Consider the following 10,372-nt stretch of genomic DNA (forward strand, 5'->3'; position numbering starts at 1 on the left):
TTGCTTTTTTCTTCTTGTGTTCCCCCCCTTTTTTCTAGTTCTTTCCCAGCGAGACTACTATGGAAATAGGTGCAGCTCGATTGGACATGAATGACCCAGGTGGGTTACCTGCTGTCTTGGGGGGAGGGGAAATGTGACAACAAGGAAGGTGGAAAACTGTAAATAGAATTGAAGAATAGGGAGGGGAGAGCCAGGGAAACTGAGGAAGCTAGGGAAATCCTTGGGGCCGTCATTCCATCTCCCTGCACCTTGAGGCAGTGGCAGAACGGCTCAGCCTCTCCCAGCTGCTGCTCACTCCCAGGGGCCTCCGAAGAGGTGGCCCCTGAGAGCCCCTCTGCATGTGCGCGCCAGTGGGGATGTGAGTGTGTAAGAAGAGTGTGCACTAGGGTGTCTGTCGGTGGGCCTGTGTGTGTGTGTGTGTGTGTGTATCTCTGTGTATCTGTGTGTATGGGGGGAGGGGCCTGCAGGCCTGGGGGTGCGCGTTGAAGGCGCTACCCCGAGCAGCCGGGCCAAGGAGGGGGGCCTTGCTCCCCAGACTCGAGCCCCCCTCATCGCACTTCCTCCAAGAAGCGCAAATGAAGTTGGGCTCAAGGACAGGAAGAGAGATAGGAAAGGGGGGAGGGGGCGGCGTCACTAGGGCTGCAAGGGGTCGGACTCACACCTCCAAGTCTCCCCGCACCCCACCCTCCGAACCACAGCTCACCTGGGAGCACCCCGCCGGTTTCGAGGGGCCTCCTCCCTCGTTCTTGGGCTGCCAAAGCGGAGCTGAATTCTGCAGCCCCCAGCCCCAGAGATCCAAGGCTGCAGCGCCCTCCCGCCCCCCCCCCCACTGGGATGGGGGAGCCCTGTGGCTGTCCCATCCGTGCCCTTTGGCATCAGATAATAAAGCTTTCCTGCGCTCCTCCCCAGAGGCGGGGGGGGGGGGGGCCCACGGGGGCCCGCCCCACCCCTCTTCCTCCAGCGCTTGGCTGAAGCCCGCCCACCTAGAGGCAGCCCAGCCTAGACGCGGCTCTGGGAAGGGGCTGCGGGGCCTGGGACACCAGGTAGAGGCCTCCGCACGAGAGACGCCCCCCAGAGGCTCTCCCACCCTGGTTCAGGCGCAGCCCACTGACCCAGGCGGCACCCAGACTGCCTCCCATTCTATCCCTCTGAAGGCGCTCGAAAAGGTGGGGTCAGAGCCTGCCCCCTCCCTCCTCCGCGCCCGCCTCCCAGCCCTCGGCCCCCCAACGTGGATGCTCCCCTCCCCCCGGCCCCCTCTGTCTCCCACCCCTGCAGACTGGAGCACCTGGAAGCACGGAGGGAGGGCGGGTCTCCATTTCTTCTGACGCTTTGGGGGAGAAGGCGAAGCGGAGGAGAAATGTCCCCCCCCCCCCGTCTGCAGGGTCCGACGCGGGCAGCGAATCGGGGGCCAGCGGCCGAGCCCCAAGCCCCCGCCACGAAGGCCTCCTTCCTTCTCCAGGCCCCAGAAGGCTGGAGGAGGAAGCCCCGGGATGGGCGGCCCCCCACTCCCCCCCCCCCCCCAGCAGAGGGGCCTCTCTTTTCCCTGGCTCTCCTCACTCCTCCCCCTTTCGGTGGGTCTCTGGCTACATGTGTGGGCATGTACGTGGCACGGGGGTGCGCACCCACGGGGGCGTGGGGACCCAGGCAGGTGTCTGTCCCCAAAGTTAACTGATCTCCCCCCCTCCATGACGTGCAGCCAGTGTGGACAGGCCTGCCCGCCCCGGACCCTCCTCCAAGCTCAGCCCCGATGTCCTGGCCCAGCCTCCCACCTTTGCTGGTCCCTCTCACCACGTTGGCCTGGGGGCAGGGAGGGGCTGGAGGGGGCATTGGGAGCGGGGCGGATGCTCGGCCACAGGCCATAAGCCAACCCCACGAGGTTGAGCACCCCGCTCCCCGTAAGCCACTGCGGGGAGGAGGGCAAAGGCCCAGGGCGGTCAAGCCCGGTGCACACAGTAGGCGCTTTCTAGGTGTTTCTGATAGATTGTCCACGTCGGAGGGGAGCCCCGGTGGCCCCCTGGCCTCCAGTCATGCCTCTTGGATGGAATCGCTTTGACCTTCCGGCCTGGCACCTCGGGCTCTGCCAAGGCCTGTGCCCTTCCCCCATCCCGGTCTGTGCGCCCCTCCTTCCCTCTCTTCCACCGCTGTCTCCAGCAGATGGTTGGGGCGCTCCCCGCGGCTGGGCTTCCCTCTCCCAGCCCCGACGGAGATCGCAGGCCCCGAGGTGGCGAGGCCGCCCGGAAAGAGCGGGGGAGCCCGCACCCCGGCTAAAACAGCCCTTAGGGCTCCTTCCAGGGCATCTCCGGCCTCAGGCGTTGGGGGGCCGTTAGTTTGCCCCAACAGCCTAGGAACCGGCAGCCTTCGGGGATGGTCCAAGAGTCTGGAGCATCCGGCCCGAGAGGCTCAAGCTCTGCAGCTGGCAGCAACTCTGTCTCCAGGCTAGCACCGACTTCGCAAAGGAAGGCCTCTGGGGCCATGGGGGGGGGGGGGGGGGGGAGGCGCAAACCGGACCCGGGGCGGCCTTCCCCCCGCGAGGGATGCCCTGGACCCCAGAACCCACGCTGGACATCCCCGTCTCCCCCAGAGACGTCTTCGTTCTTTAGTCGGCCCCAGCCCTCGAGAAAACTCAGGGGCGGGGGCCGCCGGGAACCGCGGACGCTCCTCAGAGCTGCCGGGGCCGCGCCGCGCACGGTCCACCTCCCCTCTCTGGCGCTCGGATCCGGTCAGGGCCCCGGGGCCCCGGCTCCGCCTGGCCGGACCAGCTCGCGTGCTCTCCCAGCCGCTCCCCGCCGCCTCCCGGAGGGTCCTCGGACCATTTCCTTCCGAACCAGGCCAGACCCTTCGGCCCTAGCCCCTGGGCGGGCTGCCCTGGCGCCCAGGGCCCCCCGGGGCTCCACTCTTAGGCCCCTGGGGCCCATTTCTCCTGCGTGGCCCTGGGTTCTTCCCCCCCCCCCCCCGTCTTTTCCTCTCTTGTCCTCCCCTGCTCCGGCCTCCATGGGTCCGCTTCCCTCGGGCCTGGCAGGGGTAGGGTGGGGGGGTCTTTCGCTCTGGGGAGTCTTCGGGGGGCCGGGGGGCCGGGGCGCCCCCGACGTGCCTCCGGACCCGCTGCGGCCGCGCCGCGCTCCTTCAGCGGCCTCTCTGCGGCTGGCCCCGGGCACCTGGCGGCCAGCCCGCCCCGTCGCACCTCGTGGAGGGGCCCGGCCCGTGACGCGCATGCAAAGTGGGCGCCGGCCTGGCGCCTCGGCCAATGGGGGCCGGCCCCGGCCGGGGCCCGGCCAATCAGGGCGCGCGCCGCGCAGGTGGCCGGCCGGTTATCAGCGCCTCCAGCGGCGCGCGGCGCTCAGCTCCCAGCAGCCGGCCCGGCCCGGAGGCGGAGAGGCAGCGGGGCCGGAGGAGCGCGGGGCCGGGACAGCTAGGACAGCGGGGCCGGGGCCGGGACGGCTAGGAAGGCCGGGGCCGTCGGGACCGCCGGGGCCCGCCGGCAGCAGAGGCCGCCTCCCCCGCTGGCCGCGCCGGGCTCGGGCTCCGCGGCCGCCCGCGCCCTCCCCGGGCCGGCCCTGCGGGCAGTGGGCGCCCGGCGGCCAGGCCCGGGCCGCGCTCCGGCAGGCGTCCGGCCGGCCGCGGGTCCGGCTGCGGCCCGGCGGGCGCTGGGCTGGGCCCGGGCAGGCGGCGGCCCGGCGCTGCGGCCCCGGATGGTGGCCCGAGCTGGCGGCGGGGCCCATGGACGCCACCCCCCGGCAGAGCGCCTTCGTGCTGAGCAGCGCGCCCCTGGCCGCGCTCCATAACATGGCCGAGATGAAGACGTCGCTGTTCCCCTACGCGCTGCAGGGCCCGCCCTCCTTCAAGGCCCCGGGCCTGGGCGGCCTGGGCGGCCAGATGCCCCTGGGCACCCCGCACGGCATCAGCGACATCCTGGGCCGGCCCGTGGGCGCCGGCGGCAACCTGCTGGGCGGCCTGCCCAGGCTGGGCGGGCTGGCCACGTCGGCCGGCATGTACTTCAACCCCGCCGCCGCGGCCGCCGCCGCCGTCTCCAGGTACCCCAAGCCTCTGGCCGAGCTCCCCGGCCGCCCTCCCATCTTCTGGCCCGGAGTCATGCAGGGCTCCCCGTGGAGAGACCCGAGGATCGCCTGCCCCAGTAAGTGGAGCCCGCGGGGCCGGGAGGGCGGGACGCCAAGGATCCGGGGTGGGCATTAGGGTTCGGGGTACGGCTGGGGCCCCTCTCCCGGGCCGAGTGGCTCCGTCCGACCCTCCCCCCCCCCGGCGCTCTTCCGAGGTCCCCAAGCATACCCTCCCGCGCCCCCATTCCCGCAGAAGTTGGGGCTGCTCCCCTTTGGGCCGTAGAAGCCGAGCCGGGGTTGGGGTGGGGTGGGGGGCGACCCCGACTTGGGAGGCGTAGAACCGCCTCTGGCTCGTGGTCGCAGGGAGGACCCCGCTGACCCGGGGCCCTGGGGGGGGGCCTGCACCTGGGGGGGGTGCCAGAGCAGGTTCGGGAGGGGCCGGGGGGCCGGGGGGGGGCGCGGCGGCAGCTCCCCTCGGCCGCCCCGGTCCCGGCGGCTCCACAAGTCTGCCCCCCCCCCCCCCGGCCCGCCCGAGGGCTGGGCTCCTCGAGCTTCCCGGGCGGCTGCAGGGGCGCCCCGCCGGAGGGCCGCGCCAGCAAGCAGCCGGGCCCACGCTGGTCTTGTCGCCCCTCCCGCAGCTCAGGGCGGCCTGGCGCTGGACAAGGACGGCAAGAAGAAGCACTCGCGGCCCACCTTCTCGGGCCAGCAGATCTTTGCCCTGGAGAAGACCTTTGAGCAGACCAAGTACCTGGCCGGCCCGGAGAGGGCCAGGCTCGCCTACTCGCTGGGCATGACCGAGAGCCAGGTGAAGGTGAGCGGGGCCCGGGGCGCCGCCCGGGGCAGGGCAGAGACGAGGAGCCGTCCGGAGGCAGCGGGGGGCCCTGGGCGGGGAGCTGGCCGGCTGGCCCAGGCCGCGGGCTCCCAGGGAAGCCCACCCCCCCAGCCGGACTCCGGCTCAGATGGGTGGATGTGGACCTGCATGGATGGGGAGCGATTTTTCCAAGACTCGGCTTGGCCAAGCACAGGCTCCGGGACAAGCCCGGGGTTCCCCACGCGCACGTCCATCCACAAGGACTTTTTCAGGAAAAAAAAAATCGCTTACTTTCCTCAGCAGTATTTTCAGTGGAGATGAGCAAGTTTGGGGCCAAGAGTCCATCGAGGCAAAGCCGCTGCCTTTCCTTGTGGATGGGGCCACAAGTGGGTGGGTGGGGGAGCCCAGGCCTCCTCCGAGGTGACATAAGGGACAAGGGAGCAGGGGCAGCGCGTGCGGCTGGCCCGGAGCCGAGCCGAGCCGAGCCGAGCCTCCCGGCAAGCCGGCCCAAGCCCCCCAGGGCCACTGGGCAGCTCGGGCCCTTCGGCGGGATCCGTGGAGTGCGAGAGCCGCGGGGGCCCCAGTGGCCCGAGCGCCGCCAAATTCTCATTTCAAAGAAATGTTGCCCCATCCTGGGCCACTGGTGTCCCCTGACCACGGAGCGCTTTCTGGGAGTTTAGCCCCGCTCCCACCTCTCCAGGCTTCCCAATAAGGCCGGTGTGTGTGTGTGGGGGGGGGGGGAACCTATGTCTCCAACCCACCCTCTTCCCTGGCCGCCCTTTCTCTCTGGGCGTGGTGAATAATTGATTAGACTTCATTTTCTCCACTTTTTGCCTTAAAGGTCCATTTCCCGGAGCTCCCCTTCCTGCCCAGAGGGGCTGGGCGGCCGGGAGGCTGCTTCTCTCAGGACATAATTTTCTGATCCTATGTCAAGTAAATCAGTCTTCCTGCGGGTCAGCTCAGTAAGCTCGGACGGATTTTTCTAAGCACCCAGACATTCTTGTTGGCCTTCTATGTATCTCTCTCCTCTCTCTCTGGCTCTGGCTCTCTCAGAGCAGGCTCGCCTGTCCACAGTTAAGTTAGATCGCTCGGGACAGCGAATTTGCGGGATTCCCTGGGCTCTTTCTCCAGTTACAGATAAAGGTTCACCCTGAAAGTGCGCTCTTCTTTGCCTTTGCCTTTCTCCTCTCTCTCTCTCTCTCTCTCTCTCTCTCTCTCTCTCTCTCTCTCTCTCTCTCTCTCTCTCTCTCTCCTGTCCACATTTAAATTCGATTATTTCTAAGAGGAGATTTACTGGACCGGGGTGCATATCTCCAACAACTACATCCTTCGTCTCTGTTCTGTGTCTCTCGTCTCTCTCTCTCGCAAACGTTTGGTCTCTCTCTCGGAGAGCATCCTTCCCCCCATGTGAGTCCGATCATTCATGATCGCAGATGTCCTGGATTGCGGGGCGTTCCTCCAGGAGCACCAACGTTCGCATTTGAAGTGTGCTGTCTCTTCTCTGCGTGTCTCTGCGCGTCTCTCGTCTCTGTCTCTCTCAGACGTTCGGTTTGTTCCTCGGAGAACCTCCGTGCTCGGCCACATCTCGCCCTTTCTCCAAGCCCACGAGTGTCCATGTGGAGGCTACTCCCTCTCTCTTTTGTCTCTTGCTCTGGCTCTCTGAAGACCCTCGTGCTTGCGCCCGTGGGGGTTGTCCAGGAGCGGGCACTTGCAGAACTCTAGTCCATTTCTCCTAGAAGACGAATGGCCCCGTGGCAAGGCCACCCCGGCTCTGCGCCGTGTGTCTCTTCTCTTTGTCTCTCCAACGCTGGATCGGGTTCTCTGAAAACCGACCTCGTGGGTCACTTGTGGACTGTGCAGGAGGATGTGCTGGGCTTGCCCTTTCTTTCTCCCAAAACCAATGGCCCCGGGGGCGAGGCCACCCCGGCTCTTTGCTGTATGTCCCGCCTTTGTCTCTCCACCGCTCGATCCGTTTGTCTCTGGGAGCCGACTTGTGCGTCCACATTTAGATTGTTCCCGAGCGCGGATGTCCTGGCTTGTACTTCATTTCTCCGAGAACGAAACCGCCCCCGTTTAAACCCTACTCTCTCTTTCCCGTGTGGCCCTGGCCTCCGTTTCTCAAACTCGCTCTGTCTCCCCGAGAACCTCCTTGTTGGTCCCCTTGTGGCGTGTTCCTGAGTGGGGATGGACAGGACTAGTCTCTTTCCCCCACATTCAAGTCCGCGCCGATTCTCTCTTGGCCTCTTTGGGCTCCACTCTCAGGTGCTCTGAGGTCGGACTTGTGGGTCCACGCGGAGACTTCGTCGGGGTGCTTAGTCATCGCTCCGGAGCCCTCTCGGTGGCAGTTCTCCCCAGGCGCCCTTTCACCGACGCTGCCCTCCAGCTGCTGGGCTCTTTGTTTCTGAGAAAACCCTTTGAATGGTGCCCATTATTGGCCGCCCTGGGCCTCAGGGAGGGCTCGGAACGAAGTGTTATTGGACTGGCTGCCTGACCTCCGGATTGTCTTTGCTGCAATCTGGGGTCCAATTGTCTGCGGTTGTTTTCCCCAAGATTTTCTTTTCTGTTTGCATTTAAAAGTCTCTCTCTCTCTCTCTCTCTCTCTCTCTCTGTGTGTCTCTGTCTCTCTGTCTGTGTGTGTGTGTCTCTAATCTCTCTCTCTGTCTCTCTCTGTCTCTCTCTCTGTGTCTGTCTCTCTGTCTCTGTCTCTCTCTCTCTCTATCTCTCTCTCTCTGTCTCTCTCTCTCTGTCTCTCTCTGTCTCTCTCTCTCTCAATCTCTCTCTCTCTCTCTCTCTCTCTCTCTCTCTCCTCTGTCTCTGTCTCTGTCTCTCTCTTATTCTGGTGGTCAGGATTGGAGTTGATTTCTCTGAGCCCACATGGTCCGGGCAGTGCCCACCGCGCAAGGTCAATTGTTGGCCTCCTTCAGCCCTAGCGTGCCCCCCCATTCCCTCCTCCTCCTCCTCCTCCTCCTGCCCCGCTCGCCCGAAGGTCCAGCTCCATGAGGGCGTCGGTGGCGTGGAGCCGAGGAGGCCGCCCCCAGCCTGGAGTCTTCCTCTCTCATTTCACTGATTTCGGTAGTGGGGAGGGGCACAAAAGAGATCTCCGCCTTTTCGCAGTGCCAACCACCAAGGTCCCTGAAGGCCGAGCCAGTCCAAGCGGGTTTTCTGGGGTTGAAGTAGGAGATCGGGAGAAAACCCAGCCCCGTTGCTTCCCATCCTGCCATTCCCGGGCTCTTCAAGCCCTTCTTAAATTTCGTTCTTTTTTAAAAGCATTCTGGAGTGCCCTTGGGGTCCAAGAAGTCGGGGGGGGGGAGGGGCCGAGCGGCAGCTTGGCTCCCAAGACACCGTTCGCCTGCCTCCGTTTGCGCCCCGGTCGAGGCAGCTGAGGAGCGGGGCTTGCCGGCCTTGCCCAGAGTTAGCCGATGGGCCGTTGAGGGAAGGGGGGGGAGGAAGGCCGGGAAGAGGGAGCCGGCCCCCTGGGCGAGGAGCAGACGGAGGGCCGGGGGCGAGAGAGCCCCCAGGACGGGGCCCCCTCCGCCCCCGGCCCCCGCCCACCCGTCCCTGTGTCTCGGCCCAGGTGTGGTTCCAGAACCGGCGGACCAAGTGGCGGAAGCGACACGCCGCCGAGATGGCGTCGGCCAAGAAGAAGCACGACTCGGAGACGGAGAAGCTGAAGGAGAGCTCAGACAACGAGGACGACGACGAGTACAACAAGCCCCTGGACCCCAACTCGGACGACGAGAAGATCACGCGCCTACTGAACAAGCACAAATCCACAAACTTGGCCCTGGTCAGCCCGTGCAGCAACGGCTCGGACGCTTTGTGAGCCGGCCGCCGGCGGCGGGGCTGGCCCGGGGGCCGCTTGCTCGGTGGCGTGGCTGCTGTCGCGCGTGGGCCCGCCCTCCAGCCCCAATGGATGTGGGATGTATATATTTTTTACAGAATAAGTTATGAAACCCTCTGCCGCCTCCTTACTGTCTGTTGGACGGTCGGGGCACGGTGCTGGGCGGGGGGGGGGGGGCGGGGGGCGATACTTCCTCTTCTCCTGGGGTGCGGGGGCTCAGAGTCCCAGAGCCAGGAGGCTCCTGCGAGCTCCCCCCGCCCCCGACGGGTGGCCGATCTGGGTCCCCACCAAACACGGCCAGAGTCCAAAACAGCCGGAAAACCGAGGGGATAGAACAGCGACTGGAGCGAAGGAAGGGAACACACGAGAAAGACCGATGGGCAGACGGACAGCCAGGCTGGCGACAGGCCGCCGACCAGACAGACCGACGGAGAAACAGACAGACGGACAGGCAGATGGAACAGACCAACGGGCAGACGGATAGGCAGAACTACTGACAGCCGAGGGGCAGACGGACAGGCAGAACTACTGGCAGAACGACGGGCAGACAGACCAACGGGCAGACGGACAGGCAGAACTACTGACAGACCGACGGACAAACAGACAGACGGACAGGCAGATGGAACAGACCAACGGGCAGACGGGCAGGCAGAATTACTGGCAGACCGACGGACAAACAGACAGACGGACAGGCAGATGGAACAGACCAACGGGCAGACGGGCAGGCAGAATTACTGGAAGACCGACGGCCAGACAGACCAACGGGCAGACGGACAGCCCAGATGGAACAGACCAACGGGCAGACGGGCAGGCAGAATTACTGGAAGACCGACGGCCAGACAGACCAACGGGCAGACGGACAGCCAGGCTGGCAACAGGCCGCCGGACAAACAGACAGACCAACGGGCTGACGGGCAGGCAGAACTACTGACAGACCGACGGACAAACAGACAGACGGACAGGCAGATGGAACAGACCAACGGGCAGACGGGCAGGCAGAATTACTGGCAGACCCACAGGCAGACAGACCGAGGGGCAGACGGACAGGCAGAACTACTGGCAGAACGACGGGCAGACTGGCAACAGACAGATGGACAGACAGACCACGGGCAGACGGACAGGCAGAACTACTGACAGACCCACAGGCAGACAGACCGAGGGGCAGACGGACAGGCAGAACGACGGGCAGACAGACAGGCAGACTGGCAACAGACCGATGGACAGGCAGACCACGGGCAGACGGACAGGCAGAATTACTGACAGACCGACGGACAGGCAGACTGGCAAAGGACCAAAAGGTAGAGGAACTGGCAAACAGACAGACGGGGAGGGTCTGCAAGGGGGGCAGGCGGACAGGTGGCCGGATAGACAGACGGGCGGATAAAGGGACAGGAAGGTAGACAGACGGAAGGGAAGAATCTCCACCCTCGTCCCCACCGCATACAAGAACTCGGAGTCTGGGAGACCCAGAGAGAAGGAGGAAGAGGACCTGGCCGGAGACCCCTCCTCGGAGCCCGGGCAGCAGGCAGCCCTTGCGGGCCCCTTCAGACTCGGCAACTGGCAATGAGTTAGCGCCCCTACGAGAGCCCCGCTCCTTCCCCGCTTGCCACAGCTTCCTGGTCCTCCCCCCCCCCCCCAGTCCCTAAAGGAGTTTCTCTTGAGTGT

General features: G+C 65.6%; 1 protein-coding gene across 1 annotated transcript; it reads left to right on the top strand.

Annotated features, from left to right (window-relative positions):
• Positions 1-3,642: 3,642 nt before the first annotated feature.
• Positions 3,643-8,816, top strand: NKX6-2 (NK6 homeobox 2). The gene is made up of 3 exons (XM_074232121.1): positions 3,643-4,132; positions 4,694-4,866; positions 8,441-8,816. Exons 1-3 carry the CDS (start codon positions 3,718-3,720, stop codon positions 8,687-8,689), a joined length of 837 nt encoding a protein of 278 aa, XP_074088222.1. The 5' UTR covers positions 3,643-3,717; the 3' UTR covers positions 8,690-8,816.
• Positions 8,817-10,372: the final 1,556 nt, after the last annotated feature.

The sequence above is a fragment of the Macrotis lagotis genome, chromosome 4 (assembly GCF_037893015.1).
Source record: "Macrotis lagotis isolate mMagLag1 chromosome 4, bilby.v1.9.chrom.fasta, whole genome shotgun sequence".
Taxonomy (NCBI): domain Eukaryota; kingdom Metazoa; phylum Chordata; class Mammalia; order Peramelemorphia; family Peramelidae; genus Macrotis; species Macrotis lagotis.

What these genes read in the sequence shown, in the direction of transcription:
- NKX6-2 (XM_074232121.1), top strand. Translation starts at nt 3,718, where the DNA reads ATGGACGCCACCCCCCGGCAGAGCGCCTTCGTGCTGAGCAGCGCGCCC. An exon ending in CCCGAGGATCGCCTGCCCCA is followed by an intron (nt 4,133 to 4,693) that starts GTAAGTGGAGCC and finishes CCCCTCCCGCAG; the next exon opens with CTCAGGGCGGCCTGGCGCTG. An exon ending in TGACCGAGAGCCAGGTGAAG is followed by an intron (nt 4,867 to 8,440) that starts GTGAGCGGGGCC and finishes GTCTCGGCCCAG; the next exon opens with GTGTGGTTCCAGAACCGGCG.